Below are 16,302 nucleotides of genomic sequence, written 5' to 3'. Positions count from 1 at the left end.
CACTTTGGCACACACACACACACACACACACACACACACACACACACACACACACACACACACACAAATACATATACACATCCACATTCCAATGTAAGGAACAAACACCCACTGATGTATAAATAAAGACCAGGGCAGTCACAGAGTCAGTCACAGAGCTGCGAGTCTCAGAGCCCTCACTCTCAGTGCGAGTGCTCTGTGCTGCCCTTGTATACAAGTAAAACTGTGTTTCTCCTCTCTGATTCTCAACTGAAAAAGTGTTTAAGAATACATCTCTTGACATATACCATCAACACTGACACAAATACAAGAAAACAGCCTTTGAATAGCTGTCTACTGTAGTGACTGCTATGTGTGAAAGGGTTAAGAAGTACATTCATAAAGAGGTAATCTATGGAAACACACTGGTTCACCCTCTGGTAGAGAAATCAGTCTCTCTGAAACATTTCCATAAATGAACGTATGGGGAATGAATGAAATGAGCTTTTTAGGTGAAACCAGTCCCACAGTGATGAATGAAACTTCTCTGGATTCTTCTGTGGAAGAAACTGCCAGATACCATCCTGGAAAATGTTTAACAAATACAAGACCACTATGTAAATGACAGTTATGTTAAAAGCACATATTAAGTATTGTTGCTCACCTTTGTTTCTAATAATGTCACTTTTTTTAAAAATCGTATCCTGTCAGCTCTCATGGGTGAAATTTGTCTTCGAGGGTCTGGGAGCAGAAAAAACTTTTAAGGACCTTTGATTTCTAATTCAGTTCTTCTTTAAACTATTAAGGATGAAGCAACAATGCTCCTCTGAAATCTGTGTTAAACAACAACAAACTTAAATTACATATTTATTATAGATGCATTGAAGCTAATCAGGATATTTACTGTGAATCTGCGAATAATCATTTTACTCGTAACTTAATTAACTAGCAAATGAATTAGTCATGAAGAAGCTAATATTTGCAGTTAATAAAAGGACAGGTAATGTTTTGTTGCAGGGAGAGAGTGCGAACAGTTGTCTGTGTACATGTGTTAGCCCTGCAACAGACTGGTGACCAGACTCTTGTCGATTGTAATGGAGTCAACTGGATCTGCTCTCCCTGCCCAGTGCATGAACCCACCGCAGGGAAAGCAAATTCTGCTGGGGAAACCAGTGAGAGTAGATTCTGGAGTCTTTCCATGCTCTTCTTAGTGATCCTCAATCTGAATGAGTCATAACAACCTTCAGAACAAACTAGCAGCTGTAGAAGGCCACTACAGGCCGATATCTATTGGCTGATTTCCACTAATAACACCCATTACCCACTGTTGGGCTGGACAGAGGTAAAATAGCAGGAAAGTGAGTAAATAAATAGATAAAAATAAAATGAAGAAATATTTGATTATCTAAATACTTTGGACATATAAACAAATATCTAAAAATGGATTAATGATTCCATCATTTATGCTTGACCTGAAGGACTTATGATCAAAACATAGGAAGCAAAAAACCCTGTCATCATCTTTGTTATAAGTAAATAGGGGATTATGATACAGTTTCTACATATATCATCTCTGATTTTTTTTCGTTTTTACTTTAGGGTTTGACAAAGGAAGCACAAGAAAAATTCTTTACATAGCACATTTATTTAGAATGCATAGAAACGTATAATGTCTAAATAAAAGAATCACTGGCCAAGATCAGTAAAACAAAAGAACTCCCCAGTTTACTACAACTTTGTGCCAAATTAATATAAAGAAGTCACATATGTATAACTTGAATGTAATGTATGTTTTTATGATTTAGAAACAACAAAAAATGGTTTTCATAAAAACTAAATATGCGCAAACTAGAACAGACATAGAGACAGAAATGTAAGCAGTTCAATTTGTTGTTTCTTCTACAGTTTTATGAAGCTCCCCATCACACCCAGTTTCTTTCCTGTTCTCTATTCTTGTAGCAAAGTCATCTTCTTGTCCATGTAAGTTCGGAAGTTCTTCATAAAGTGCAAACCAACCTTAATTACTTCCTTCACTGGTGGATAATCAGCTGATAACATATCCAGTTCCCACTGACGGATGTATTTCTCAAACAGTTCATCCAATACTGTTGCTGCCATTTTGTACTTGTATCCTGCCTGAATGAGAAAAATAAACATTTTAGCACAAATGATATAACATTTCATTCCATTTGTTGTCCATTTGCAGTGTATCAGATGCCTGAAGGTATGCTGATGTTACTGTAGGCTTCGAGTTATTAGTTTTATGAATTAAAGACTTTCTCAGTCAACATGTGAGTAACTGACAGACCCACCTTCAGCGTTTCCTCTTGTTTTACAGCGCTGCATAGGGTTTCCTGGAATAGTTCCTGAATATTTTCCAGAAAAAAGGAGAGCACGGTGAGTGTGACAGCTGCTGAAGAACACAATGAAAACCACAGCAATTATTAAATATTAATTTACCAGTTGGTCCTTGTGGGTCAGTGAACTTGAAAGATCAAATAGTTTTGTGATTGTTTCCTTTCTATATTTGTCTTCTGCCTAACAGAAAACAATAAAAACATTTAAATTTACCATATTATTCTACACTGTATGTAATGCATTTGCTATACTTGCAAGACTTGCCATATATCACTGTAGATGGTGTAAAGTAAAATGGATTTATTAAGGTATTTTTTTAACCCTTCTTTTCTGCCTACACACAGCAGATTTTAAAACTTGGAGACTGACTGACCCACCTTCCATCTGTCTGCTTCTTTTATGACTCTCTTCATCTGCTCAAGCATCATCTGTGTGACCCATTGCAAATAAAGAAAAAAATTCAGCAGCTAATTGTGATGACTTAGACTGTACATATACACATAAGTGTGTAATTGTTGAGTCATAGAAGGGAATTCAGCAAAAGTCAATTCATCACCTGGCCTTGGGTATAGAGGGAACTTGCGACTGAAACAAGGCACAGCAGAGAGAAGATGAGTAATAAGCCTTTGTTGGCTATAGCTGGCCCCCTGGTTCTGGAAAAGGCTGCTGCTGCCATTGCTCTTAGAACTGGAACAAACTCCCTGCTTAAAAAAGTTGAGATGTCATAGACATTTGGAGTTAATAAGTAACTGAATATATATATATATATATATATATATATATATATATATATATATATATATATATATATATATATATATAGAGAGAGAGAGAGAGAGAGAGAGAGAGAGAGAGAGAGAGAGAGAGAGAGAGTCAACATGCTTTTCCACGTTGATTTAAACTTATTCTGTAAATATTAATCAAAATAAATCATATTTTTGTGCATGATGACTCCTCTTACCTGCTGTGCGAACGTAAGAAGAGCTGCTGTACCGTACAGGTGGAGAATGAAACTAAAATGAGATGACATGCCACAGATGCTTTATATACAGTGTCTCTTAACTCATTTGCATCTCGTGAATGTGAGCAGCCCTTTCACTTTTGTTTTCAACAAAGTAGTGTTTGTCTAGTCCTGTTTATAAGAATAGAAACCCATCAGTTATTGTTGTGAAATAGCATATTATAATAAAAAAAAAATCTTTTTCTTTTTTCTTTTTTTTTCTTTTTTTCTTCTCTGTTCTCTTCTCTCTTTCTCTGCCTCAATCTTTCCATCCCCTACCTTCTCTGCCTTGATCTCTGGCTCAGATCAGTTCAGCAGGATGCCTGCTGCACGCCGCTGGTGATACTGTAAATGTGGAGGAGGAGAGCTCTTGTCTCTGCATATTCTGAACAATTTTTTCTACTCCATGCTCTAGTGAGCTTTTAGGTTGACATCACAACATGGGCGGTTGCCCATTGCGGCATCGTGGTGGGGGCGGCATCATGGCATCGGCAAAAAAAAGTTGCTGCCACCCATGCTGCCCTGACATCATGCCAGCTCATTTTGGGGATTGCATGGGCAGTGATCGGTTTTCTATTGCCCATTTGCGGGGAGTAAAGGCGCCCTCCATTTGCGAGGTGCATCTCCAGCTTGCAAAATAAAACTGATGAACAAATATGATGATGATATCTGGTCCAGACAGGTTAATATTGTGATTTGATGCACACTGAAGACCTTTATCAAATTACATCACCACTTGAAACAAAAACATCTTTGTATGCAGGAATTTATTGGTTCATGGATGGTACATTACCAATACAGACACTTGTATAACTAATACACATAAGAACAATTTCCCAGTCATAGCATAATATGTAATATATATATATATATATATATATATATATATATATATATATATATATCATAAAATTAAAAAAAAAGTACACAAGCAAAAAGAGCAATTAGTATGTAATTATTTATACAAACTAGAAAAAGTATTTGGGGCTAGCCCCCATTACCATGCTGAAGATCCATAAAAACTAACAAAAGATATGAAGTGAGTTCTATAAACTTGAATGATCAACACAACAATTTTCAATGGTGCAAGAGTAGAGGCAGATGCATGCCTATACAGTGGCCTCCATGTCTGGGGCAAAGACATCACTAGAATCCAATACAAAGACAAAAATGCAAAATCTATTTGCAAAACATGGGAATGATATTTGTCTTTTACTGTCAACATGTCATGCCAGTATTGCTGACAGCACCTCTGTGTTTAAAAAACAACGTAAGTGGACAAAACATAATGTTGCAGAGTTTCAGCAAAGAAAACAAATCACAGTTCAGGAAAGGTAAAAGCAAAACAAATACATGTCCCATCCAGCTCTTTAATCAAAATAGTAACAACAATGAAAAACAATGATACCAAAGTCTAAAGCATAGCTAAAAGTTCTGCTTCCATTGAGTTTTAGGTTGTCCTTCATTTCTTTCAAATTCTTTTTCCTTTCTTTCTAACAGCATCTTGGATTTCTCAATGAAGTGAATCAAGTTATTTGTGAAATCCATCAGTGGTGGAAAATCCTCTGAAAATGATGATGTCTTTATTAGTTCCTGGATAGACTGAAGAAACTGTAGTTTTTCATCAGCTTCTCCTAAGGTGGCCTTGATTTTCTGAAATTTGAAAAAACAGGATGCATCAGTTGCCTAAGAACTACATATTAACAACTGTAAGTGAAGGAAAAAGTTATAGTAACTTATAGTGACTTTAATTTTACATTCAAATATTCCTCAGTTGTCTGTGAATTTGCCTCATAAACCAGGGACAGCAGCAAGAAGATGATTACAGCTTTGGTGTTTCTGACACCAGTCAGTCCTCTGCTTTTGGAGACGCCTGCTGCTGCCATCACTGGTGAAATAAAAACTTCTGGAGAGAAAATGACAGTAAATAAATGAAATGATGAATGAAGAATTAAATCTATGTTTCCTGTTTTATGTTATTAATATATTGTATAAAAAGTATTAACTATAAACCATCTTATGATGCAGTTTTGCTGATCTTACCTGCCTGCTGAAAGGAGAAAGAGCGGCTGCACGGTACAGGTGTAGACTGAAAATACAAGGGACTCAAACACTACAAATACTTTAAGTGAGCTGTGCTTTCTCTTTCATTTCACAGATGTAATATGATCCACTTTATGGAAATTAAGGCTCATCAGACTGTTAAACAGCTGAAGAATATTCCATATATTAACAGCAGCCACGACAGAAGCATGTGGCAGAAAAGGGAGGAGTTTAGGCATGTTACTCACTGTACCGTTTGTGTACATGAACAGGAAAATCTAGATGGTTTTCCTGGGATTATTTTACAAACTGCCCTGAGACTGGGTTTGCTTAACACATGGACTGCTTATAAGGACAAATAAATGTTTTTTTACACATTGTAAAAGACTATACAAATGAACGGAAAGCGAATGTAATCCAGTGTTAGAGCCAGCATCACTTTTGTTAAAAATGAGACCAGTTCATATTCCACTTTTCCAATAATTCCAGTTTTCAGTTTTTCATTTAATATTCAAATAATCTTTATCATATGATCAATAGTATATCTTAACACTAAAATGGACACTACTTATATTGCAACATTAGCATGAAGTAATATATTTATAACCTGGTAACTATCTATGGAGATACTAGTGTTCATAATGTGATGCAAACACTGAAAACAAAAGTATAAGAAGTACAAGTTTTTGCATCAAATAGATGCAAAAACTTGTGTTTCTGTGTTTCTCACATGTTATCATTTGATAATGATTGCATGTGTTGTAGGTTTGCACACTGCCAATTTCAGCATCAGCCACAGCTGTCGTCTTTTCTTGTGAATTTCACAGTTTTTAAAAATATGCATTTATAACAACTTTAATGTCTTTATTCGCAGACAATGATTCTTCAGATATCCTTTAAAATAGTTCATTTTACTAATTGTACTTGACAAAGAAATCTACATCTTTGGTGGTTGATGTTTCATAAAAATCAAAGATTTAGTCTGGAATATTCCTGTGCTTTTAGTCTGGTAGCATTAAAGGGAACTTGACCAGATAGCTCATTGTATCCTCATCACCTCATTGAGGTATAACTAGAAAACATAGCCTGGCCCTTTTATTTCAGAATGGCAGTGAAAGAGAGGATATATAAAATATAGAGTATATTAACGAGTTAGTCAAAAGCAGCTGAACAGCTGATTGATATTCTCTACTTTGTGGGTTATAGAATTTAAATTTTGTGAGTCAGCAAACAATGGACACCAATCAGCCACAGTTGCTGTACTTCCTTCTGGGAAAAAGGGGAAAAAAAAAAAAAAAAGCAAAGGATAACAGTTTTATTAACAATTTTTATTCACATTAAAGTATTTTATATAAATCGATAATAACTATCAACTACTTCACACACAAAATCCCCATCATCATTGGTTTGTACTTTCATTACAACTTTTTTATAATGAAGATAATGAGAGGAAAAAAAAACTTGACAAGTTATTTTTTCAGGTCAAACACAAGTTTACAGTTAGCTTTATTCAACAATTTAAAATATCAAGGCCACTCTCAAGGCAAAAACTGAAACTGAAACTGCACGGTACAAAGGAGAAGATTTACAAACACAATACACACAATATAAGAGACAGCTGTAGACTAATGTGTTACAATTCATCTTTATGTTTCTCTAGGTGTGTTAGCCGCTCCATCACAACATTTAGTTTCTCTTCATAGTCCTGGATTTCTCCAGCTGTCGTCTCAAGGTATTTGTCTATGTACACGTCATTCATTAAACCCAACACTGGTGGAAAATCTCCCATTGTTGTATTTAGAGTTTCAGACAAAATGTCCATTAAGTGCATAAAATCATCATAGAATAGTGGGATATAGAATCTGTCTAACTTGAGATTATCCTGGAGGAGAAAATGAAACGAGACAAATGTGTAAAAATACTTTTATATTCATTTTTTTTTTTTTTGGGGGGGGAGCTTTGGTTGTTTAATAGATTTATAAATATTTATATTAGCAGTGATAGATATTTCACATTACTCATTCACGCTAACAACATGGACAGAGACAGACTCACCTTCCTTGTCACTGCTGCTTGTTGTAACTTCTGAATGTTTTCTTTCAGTTCTTCCTGCAAATCCAGATAGAGAATGTCCACAAGCAGCCATGTGAAACATGTGAAGGCAAACAGTGTAACAAAATGAAACTACAACTGGCAGATCAAAAAATATAGATATAAATATATCACAATCATTTTACCAGTTGGTCCTTCTTTATCAGTGAACTTGAAAGGTTGACCAGAACCAACAGGGTGAAAATGATGAACAAACCCCTGATGGTTGTGACACCAGTCACTCCTTTGCTTCTGGATAAGTTCACAGCTGCCATCACTGTTCTGGGAAAAAAACAAACAAAGCATAAAGTACATTTATAAATTTCCTTCTTAAATCTTTAAAGTGAAATGTTTTAATTTGAGTGGAAATGTTGTATAAAAATCTACCTGCAATATCCTCTTATAGTACAGTGTTGCTGGGGTTTTTCCACCTGCTACAGGGGAACTGATGAATGATAATACAAAGGGCTCACACCACAAAATGCTTTATATGCTTCTAGTGTCCCCTCCCCCCTTCCCCATGACACAGCTTACCTGTGCGTGACTTGGCTTGTCTGTGGGTGTGTCTGTGTGCCTATGTTCTCTAGAAGTGGTAATATTCACTTTTGTTTTACAGGAAAACGCGAACTTCATTTCCACAAAGTTTAGCGCATGCAATGTCGTTATTTACCTTGAATTCTTAATAAAATGCTTCACATTCCTTAAATCTGTCTTTTGTTATTTTCTTTTATATGCACAGTGGGTTTGTCAAGGTTTTAATTTTAACACTAGCCAAAGTCATGTTTTCCTGTTCAGTGTGAGTTTCTTGTGTTCATGGTTAGTAGTTATACATTGGATTTTCCCCTGTCTTTATTTTGATGGTCATCTTTTGTGTCTTCGGTTGACTTTTGTCTTCCCCTTGTGATTGTCTGCATTTATATCCATTTCCCCTCTTCCTATCTGTGTGTGTGTGTGTGTGTGTGTGTGTGTGTGTGTGTGTGTGTGTGTGTGTGTGTGTGTGTGTGTGTGTGTGTGTGTGTGTAAATAGCCCTGTTTTCCTCGCTTTTGTTTTTGTGAACTTATAGTAGCTTGCTCTAACAAATGTGATTTCATTTTTATTTGTTTAAATCATATCACCAGTGATTTCTGTCCTACCTTAATTTTCAGGAGAAATGTCTTCTTTAGATTCAATACCAAAGGTCAGTGTTCTGTTATATTTAATATAAAATGTGATTACTTTAAAAAGATATAATTCTTAAATATGCTCTAGTTGTGCAGCAATGCCTGCATGTGGGTGCACTGGCAAATTTAATGTCAGTTGGCCTTCGTCACCATGTACGTCCACATTTAGTGCAATTTATATTCTATCATAAGCGGTGCGAGGATGTACAAACCTGCTGACATTGGAGTTGTACAGAACGCACTGTGAGATCTAACTCTGTAGAAGAGAACAAAGATGGTTCATAATCCACAGAAGCTTTTAACGGAGACTGACCTGTAGCCAAAGAGGTTAAAAAGTTGTCAGCAACCAATCCAGGGCAACTGAGTAGGCCAAGTGGAAGGGTTATAGGTTGGGGCTGCAGGGCGGCCTCAAGCTCTTGTCTAAGCCTCTCTGTGTGCCCATTGGTTTGGAAGTTGAATCCACAGCTCAGGCAGACTTTGGCTCCTAAGGAAGAGCAGGAAAAAACCTTCCAGGCTTGGGGGACAAATTGAGGCCCCCTGTCAGAAACTATTTCTGTACGGATTCTGCGGAGTCTGAAAACATGGTTTACTAAGATTTTAGCAGTTTCAGAAGCAGTGGGAAGTTTATTGAGAGCAATGAAGCGGGCAGCCTTCGGGGATCTGTCTATAACCAAGAGGATGACCGTCTTACTTGAATGTGGGTAGACGGTTTCAGCAACGTGGCAGCTCGAGATGTGCTACTCTTTCTCCGGGCGCAGATGGAATAGGCCGTGAGATAGTTCCTCACATCTTTCTCCAGATTGTCCCACCAAAAATAGCATCTAAGTAAAGAAATAGTTCTGCTTACCCCCGGGTGGCAGGCAAACTGTGCAGTGTGCCCCCAATGGATGACGGCAGAACAGGTTCCCTAGGTACATGGGAATATTTTTTCCTTTTTAGTTTAAGAAGCACACTTTCTGAACCCTTTATAACTTAGACGTGTGTCGCTCAAGCTAGCAGCGCCCCATGAGAAACAGGACGAATGTTTACATGTTCACGGGAGTTTGCACCCTTGGCAAGTGGACTGAGGTATGTGATTGTTAAAGATATTCTATTATCAAAGTACTCAGATGCAATGAAATATCACTCAGACACTTAGAGCAGTTTTAAACGTGCACGGGTGAGAGACTCAGGGAGAGACTCACACACCTCCTTGGTGCAGTCTGGCTTTATTTATACACATCATGAAGCATACAAAAAAGGAAATATCATCCTTATCTTGTCAAGAAAACAGGTGTGGTTTATCAAAAAACTTCGTGTTCTCTACAAGGTTGTTTCTTACTCGTGGGTGGCGGTTTCCTGCTAGTGTGAAGGCAAACAGTGACAATGTGAAGGCAAAGACTGATAATGTGAAGGCAAGCAGTTTCCGTTATAAAGTAGGGAGCCAGCAATTAAAATATGCAGCTGGTTGAGTACAGAACAGAAATATAAACACTCTTAGCTGATCATTATATGAATAATAAAATCTTAGAAAGCAAAAATACTCTGACATTCCCTCCTGTTGTTTAGATTTCTTACATGACAGTACTGTTATTTTTGTCAGTTCATAACCTCTTGTCTAAACATTTTCGGTTTGAACGTCATAAAACAGTCCTGTGTTCAATTAAACTAAACATTACTGTATGGATCATCTTTCAAAATTTCTTCCATTTGAGACGTCATCACATAAGCATTGATAGAAGTTGTCACCATGTTTGATACCATTTTCTTCAGACAGGGTACTACACATGTTGTGAAAACACATAACAGTAAAAGCAAACATGCTATTCCAACAAGTCCTTTAATCAGAAGGGACTTCCATGAACCACCTAGTAACCATGTCAACCAATCATCAGTGCTTGTGACATAGTCTTGTTGTTCAGCATCTTCAATCTTTCTCAAGGTGTTCAAAGCGTCGGTCATGTTTTGTGAGTGTATGTTGTCTGGGATGTATGTACAACATGTAGTGTCAAACAATACACACAAACCTCCTTTTTCAGCTATAATCATGTCTAGTGCGACTCTGTGTTGCATCACTACAATGCGTATTGCGTCGATTTCTTCATTTTGCGCTTTGTTGATTTTCATTGAAGCATTTAGGAACAGTCCAAATCGATAGTCATGTGTCTCGATCCTCAGCATGTTTTTCCCAACTCCTACCCAAGGGAACAAGGAGTGGAGGACTTTCTGACCATCAGTCCATAGTTTGAAGTTTTTGGGCACATCTGATCCATAGATTGAGTCATGTGGCATTACTTCAGTGACTTCAGCAACTTCACGTTTTGCTCTTGACGTGTGTGTCTCTGCTGTGATCTTGAAGGTGTGGTCTGAAATTAGTACTGGTGCACACAGACCGGTGGAGTTCGGTGGGAGCATGAAGTAGGTTTTAGGCCCGCAGGCCCAAGCGGCTCCCTGGACCCAGAAAGTTCAATTTTTGAAGGTGTGTATTCCTTTGGATTGGGTCAGGTCAAGTGTCTGTGTGCAGTTGCGGTTTCGTCCAAGTTTCCTGTTTCCATCGGAGAAGTTGAAACACATTGGGTGCTGTATGTCCGGCGGCAAAACTATGGCGAATGATTTGTTTTTTGTGTTGTTGGCTTTGACGTTTACCCAATGTTTTTCGTTGCAGGTGTAGTTCCAGTTCGTCAGATTGTAGGCACAAGGGGTTGTCTGTTCAATTAGGATACGTCGTTGTGAAAGTGGTTTCGTGACACGTTTGACGTCTGTGTCACTACACCATGGAATTAGGTCTTCTTTCTTTGTGCTTTGACCTTTTAGGGTCAGTCCTGTTGCCATCAAATCTCTGCGTGTGCAATTGCCAGTTGTTGCTTTGTTGAACACACACATCGCTTCGTCAAGTTCAGGTGCCTTTCCATATATTGTTGCGTGTACGGCTGTTGTTGGCATATGTGAACATACATAGCATTCCGTGCTGTTGTCGGTGCGTGTTCTATCATACACATATCTATACCACGCGTTGTTCATCCATGGGTGGTTATGGTCTTGGTTCAGGTCACGTAGATGCGAATTATCATGTGTCCATCTTTTTTGCAGGTGGTGTTGTTTATTTCCTCTCATCTGGGTGAGTGTTAGTAGGCTCACTAGGAGCGCAATGCTGGCCACTAGGAGGACAAGTGTCTTCATGATGACCAGGCACACCTAGACTTCTGGTGAGTAGACTATTGGCGAGAAGTAAAAAAGGGCGGGATATACCCAATCAGCCCTTCCCTTCACCAATAGATCACCTAGAAGCCAGGGGAGCCGGCGTCTAAGCGTCTGGATTGTCACTCACTTTTTTACAGTGGCTGTGGTGGATCCAAGATGGTCTTTCTGCTATTTTGCAGGCGGTGGGTGTGGTAAGTAGGACTTGGTATGGGCCCTCCCACCTTGGTGAACTCCAATTCTTTCTCTGGAGTACTTTGATCAGGATCCAATCACCTGGTTGTAACCTGCAAGACACTGGAGAGAAATCACTCGGCAGTTGGTTGTTTAACACAATCTCTTTATTTTCAAACAGTTTAGTCATCCATTCTGCTAGGGTAGTTTCCCTTATTGATTTATTAATAGGTTCACTGGTAATTGGCAATGGAAACGCTCTCCCGTGGATGATTTCAAAAGGTGTAAGTTTCTGAGAACCTTGTGTTATTCTCATCCACATCTTTACTAGGCCTAGACATTCAGGCCATGGTCTTCCTGTTTCTTCCATGCATTTTCTTAATCTCTGTTTTATTGTGCCGTTAGTTCTTTCCACTAATCCTGCGCTTTGTGGGTGATATGCACAGTGATGTTTGATGCTAAATCCTAGAGCTTCAGAGACTTTGCTGATGATGTCATTAACAAAATGTGTTCCATTGTCTGACCTTATCAGACTGGGAATGCCATATGTGGGGATGAAGTGATTGCATAAACACTTTGCCACTGATATTGCATCTGCTCTTTTTTACTGGATAGATTTCTGGCCATTTTGAAAATACATCTATAATTACTAGAGCATATCTTGATGCTTGGCATTCGTTAAGTTCAATAAAATCCATGTGGATTGTATGGAAAACTAGCCTCTCTTAGGTCTTAAGTTTCCTTGTGAGTTGTGTTGTTTTTTTTGTTTTTTGTTTTTTTGACAGAATAGGCATGTTCTTACAAATTATTCGCTAAAGTTTCAAAATTTATAGTGTGTATTGCATTGTTTATCTATACTATATCTCCCTCCTGTTGACACAGGTGTTTACCTCATGTGTCACTACAACCGCTGTCCTGTGTAATGACTCTGTTAATATAGGTTTTCCATCACAGACCATTAAGTCATCTTTCAGTTTACTCCACATTTCAGCCACTTGTTTTGTTCAGTGATTGTTGCAGCTTGTTGTTCGGTTTTTAGTACATCAAGTGGTATTTGTAGGCAGTAGTTGGTTTCTAGTAGCTCTGCCGATTGTTTGCAGCCTGTTTTGCTGCTTGTTCTGCAAAATTATTTCCTTTTGTGACAATATAATTGTCTTTTTGATGTGCTCCACATGTGCACAGTGCCAATTGTTTTGGCAAGGTGATCACTTCCAGCAAGATTTTTTTTTTTCTTCTCTATAGATGGAACATTACATTCTCACTTGAGGCATTTTTAGATAATTTCTAGTTTTTCAAAGAATTCACACATCTCACACATCTTACATATTTTAAACAAGTATTGTCACGAATTTGTTTCCAAATCAACAAAATAAAATAATCAAACAAAACCGAAAACATACATGAGTCAGGACCCAAAAAGAAAAATGCTGCTACTGAAACAGAGCAGACATGTGAGGGAAAACTGAGCTCACAGACAGCTGCATGTGTTGGCTTTTATGCAGCTTCTGCTCTAAAAACAAATAAATAAAAAATAAAAGAAAATGTGTAACATGCTCATCAACTTAGCGGTGTCCACATATTTAATTCAGCTTCACAATCCTGTAACTTTAGCTGTTGTCTACAGGGTTTGGCTTATTAGTTGTTACTATAGATGTGCTCTATATCTCAGTTTTCACTGTCTTCCTGCACATGCAAATCAGTGCTGTCAGTCATGTATGTGGCTGGGTGGGTAGTGATTATTTTATTTTGTTGATTTGGAAACAAATTCGTAACAATGCAATACACACTATAAATTTTGAAACTTTAGCGAATAATTTGTAAGAACATGCCTATTCTGTCAAAAAAACAGGTGTGGTTTATCAAAAAACTTCGTGTTCTCTACAAGGTTGTTTCTTACTCGTGGGTGGCGGTTTCCTGCTAGTGTGAAGGCAAACAGTGACAATGTGAAGGCAAAGACTGATAATGTGAAGGCAAGCAGTTTCCGTTATAAAGTAGGGAGCCAGCAATTAAAATATGCAGCTGGTTGAGTACAGAACAGAAATATAAACACTCTTAGCTGATCATTATATGAATAATAAAATCTTAGAAAGCAAAAATACTCTGACAGTGATGCAATGTGATCTGATGTTATACTTTTACTTAACTGTGAAACACCTTGATGCCGATTAAGCAGCCTTTTTTTTTTGCTTTATTTAAGCAGTGACTGTAAATCTCAGAATTACTTAAATTTTTTTCTTTAAATTTACCTGATTTAGTTTAAGCGCATTTGTTGATATTGCTTATTGTTAAGGTTCAAGGGGACTGTACAGGTATCAATTTTTTCTTATTTTATAGTTTTCACGGTGCTCAACGATGTCCAGAGAATGAGCCGTGTTTGGTGAGGAAATAAATGGCTGCACCCGTTAGAGACTCTTCTATTGTTCTTGATGCCAAGGGCTGCTACACCTGTCATTCACAGCCACACTCACACCAGATGGCAACGAGTGGAGGAGAGCAAAAGAAACAAGCACTCACACAATGAGAGTTGCCAAGGCCATAAATCCTCACCTTTGTGAATCTTGTTTTCCTGTAAATGTAGTTTCATTTTCCTGTAAAAAAAACAAAAACAAGCAATAAGTAAAGTTTCTCATGAAATGAAAGAATGCCACACACAGGATGTGTAATACCCATTATCCCACTTTTTACACTGACAGTGACACACACACACACACACACACACACACACACACACACACAAACAGTTGCGCAAAATGGGAGGTGTAACCACAAGCATGTATAAAAGAACTTTGTGATGTGCCGTATTTTCATTTCTTCCTTCATCAGCTTCTTTTGACATCACAGGTAAGTAAATCACTGTAACATGGTTTATACAGACTTCACATTTTTTTTAATGTAGAAATTAAAATGTTTCGGATTGATTTGTAATTTGAGTTTTTCAGTTGTGATTCTTTGTGAATCCTTAAAGTTGCACTTTTTTGAATGATAACTCCACTGGATAATGAAGACAGTCAGCTGCAGTTTGTAAACCTTCCATTCAAATTTTAACGCTGTACAACTTTGACTTAGAGACAGAGTTACTAAGAACAGCAATGGCATCAGTGACTGTTTGCAGCACCACCAAAGGCTTGTTCCTCATCTTCACCCTGCTGTCTCTGGTTTGCCTTTCAAGTGCACTGATAGACAAGGACCAGCTGGTAAATTGTTTTTTCTTAAGCTTCAGTAATTTTGCGAGTCACCACAAACAAAGTTGCTGGTGTAATTTAAATTCTTTTAATAACTGTATATGCTGGATTTTCAGAAACAACTCAAAGAAAACTATCAGAACATAAAACAACAAATGGACAGACTGAAGGTCAGTGCATGTTCAGAGAACCGCTATGAGCAACTTGTGGATATATGTGACCAGTATAACGTTACAACATAGTAAACTGCATTCCTGTAATATGAAACTGTTACATTTTATCCCATCAGGCTGAGCGTGAGGAAGGAGTGAACTTCGGTTCTGAACTGTTGAGTGAATACTTGAGCCTTATGGACCCGTTGATCGCACTGGTGAAGAAATCTGCAAAAGTTTTACCTGATGGTTTTCCTCGAGTTGATACATTTATGGAGAACATTAAGAATTCCGTCAAGGAAAGTAAGGCTAACACTGACAGGGAGAATGAGGAGTTGGGTGAGAAAATAGAGGAAAGTGAAAAGAAACTGGGACAACTGAAAAGAATTATTGAAGTGCTCGAGGAAAAGCAAGCTGAATTGTAAATCCCATGTCAGTCATTTGATCTTTCTCTAATAATGCATCTTTTATATCTGTGGTTAGTTTCTATTTCATATAGTACAGCTTCTCTTAACTTCAGTTTAACTTTTTTTAGAGCTGTCATTCTTCTTTACTGTCTGATATAAAAAAAAGAAAAAACATTTCACTATCAGCTACCATTGTGCGCAGACTCATATGTGCTGATGACAACTTTTAAGAATACATTTCCAGAAGTTACTTATTTTTCTGCCATTACTTAAATATAGAAGTGGAAACAATGTTTATGTAAACTGCAAACTGCCACACAATAAAGACATTTACCTACTACTGTTATTGTTTCTATTCTTCAGCAATAAGATGACAGACTAATAACCTGCTCACATTCTTGTGAAATGCAAGTATGCCCTCACCAGAAAGTTTATGCTGATGTTTATCATATAAATGATATTATTATTATTATTATTATTATTATTCTTGTTGTGAATGTTTTCATCATTTATTTATTCATTTATTTTTTATGGTAATTTGCAGCATTCATATTTTTGCATTGAATTGGGCTAACCAC

General features: G+C 37.4%; 4 protein-coding genes across 7 annotated transcripts; 1 reads left to right on the top strand and 3 right to left on the bottom strand.

Moving 5' to 3' along the window:
• Window positions 1-1,640: 1,640 nt before the first annotated feature.
• LOC146580501 (uncharacterized) lies at window positions 1,641-3,458 on the bottom strand. Of its 3 annotated transcripts, none has more exons than XM_085269608.1 (6): window positions 3,299-3,458; window positions 2,894-3,041; window positions 2,715-2,765; window positions 2,440-2,517; window positions 2,292-2,345; window positions 1,641-2,115 (listed from the first exon to the last, which is right to left on the bottom strand). In XM_085269608.1, the coding sequence occupies exons 2-6, from the start codon at window positions 3,011-3,013 to the stop codon at window positions 1,927-1,929; spliced, it is 492 nt and encodes a 163-aa protein (XP_085125734.1). In that variant the 5' UTR covers window positions 3,014-3,041; window positions 3,299-3,458; the 3' UTR covers window positions 1,641-1,926. The 3 variants fall into 3 exon arrangements, with proteins under 3 accessions (XP_085125734.1, XP_085125735.1, XP_085125733.1); XM_085269609.1 differs by having other exon boundaries at window positions 2,894-3,038; XM_085269607.1 differs by having other exon boundaries at window positions 2,894-3,086; window positions 3,299-3,320.
• A 3,235-nt stretch (window positions 3,459-6,693) lies between these two features.
• On the bottom strand, window positions 6,694-9,071 carry LOC146580500 (uncharacterized). 2 transcript variants are annotated; one of them, XM_085269606.1, is made up of 4 exons: window positions 8,946-9,071; window positions 7,618-7,753; window positions 7,436-7,489; window positions 6,694-7,262 (listed from the first exon to the last, which is right to left on the bottom strand). In XM_085269606.1, exons 2-4 carry the CDS (start codon window positions 7,744-7,746, stop codon window positions 7,014-7,016), a joined length of 432 nt encoding a protein of 143 aa, XP_085125732.1. In that variant the 5' UTR covers window positions 7,747-7,753; window positions 8,946-9,071; the 3' UTR covers window positions 6,694-7,013. The 2 variants fall into 2 exon arrangements, with proteins under 2 accessions (XP_085125732.1, XP_085125731.1); XM_085269605.1 differs by lacking the exon at window positions 8,946-9,071 and adding an exon at window positions 7,859-7,925.
• A 700-nt stretch (window positions 9,072-9,771) lies between these two features.
• LOC146580499 (uncharacterized) lies at window positions 9,772-13,647 on the bottom strand. Its single transcript, XM_085267257.1, has 2 exons — window positions 11,091-13,647; window positions 9,772-10,970 (listed from the first exon to the last, which is right to left on the bottom strand). Exons 1-2 carry the CDS (start codon window positions 11,789-11,791, stop codon window positions 10,280-10,282), a joined length of 1,392 nt encoding a protein of 463 aa, XP_085123383.1. The 5' UTR covers window positions 11,792-13,647; the 3' UTR covers window positions 9,772-10,279.
• A 1,155-nt stretch (window positions 13,648-14,802) lies between these two features.
• Window positions 14,803-16,064, top strand: LOC146580498 (uncharacterized). The gene is made up of 4 exons (XM_085267258.1): window positions 14,803-14,824; window positions 15,052-15,177; window positions 15,282-15,335; window positions 15,455-16,064. The coding sequence occupies exons 2-4, from the start codon at window positions 15,073-15,075 to the stop codon at window positions 15,740-15,742; spliced, it is 447 nt and encodes a 148-aa protein (XP_085123384.1). The 5' UTR covers window positions 14,803-14,824; window positions 15,052-15,072; the 3' UTR covers window positions 15,743-16,064.
• The last annotated feature ends 238 nt before the right edge of the window (window positions 16,065-16,302 follow it).

Source organism: Mchenga conophoros, linkage group LG3 (assembly GCF_057382185.1).
Source record: "Mchenga conophoros isolate Kocher_MC1m ecotype Shallow Benthic linkage group LG3, M_conophoros_male_GT1.1, whole genome shotgun sequence".
Taxonomy (NCBI): Eukaryota; Metazoa; Chordata; class Actinopteri; order Cichliformes; family Cichlidae; genus Mchenga; species Mchenga conophoros.
The sequence above is the reverse complement of the archived record's forward strand: the minus strand, read 5'-3'. Positions and strand labels throughout refer to the sequence as shown.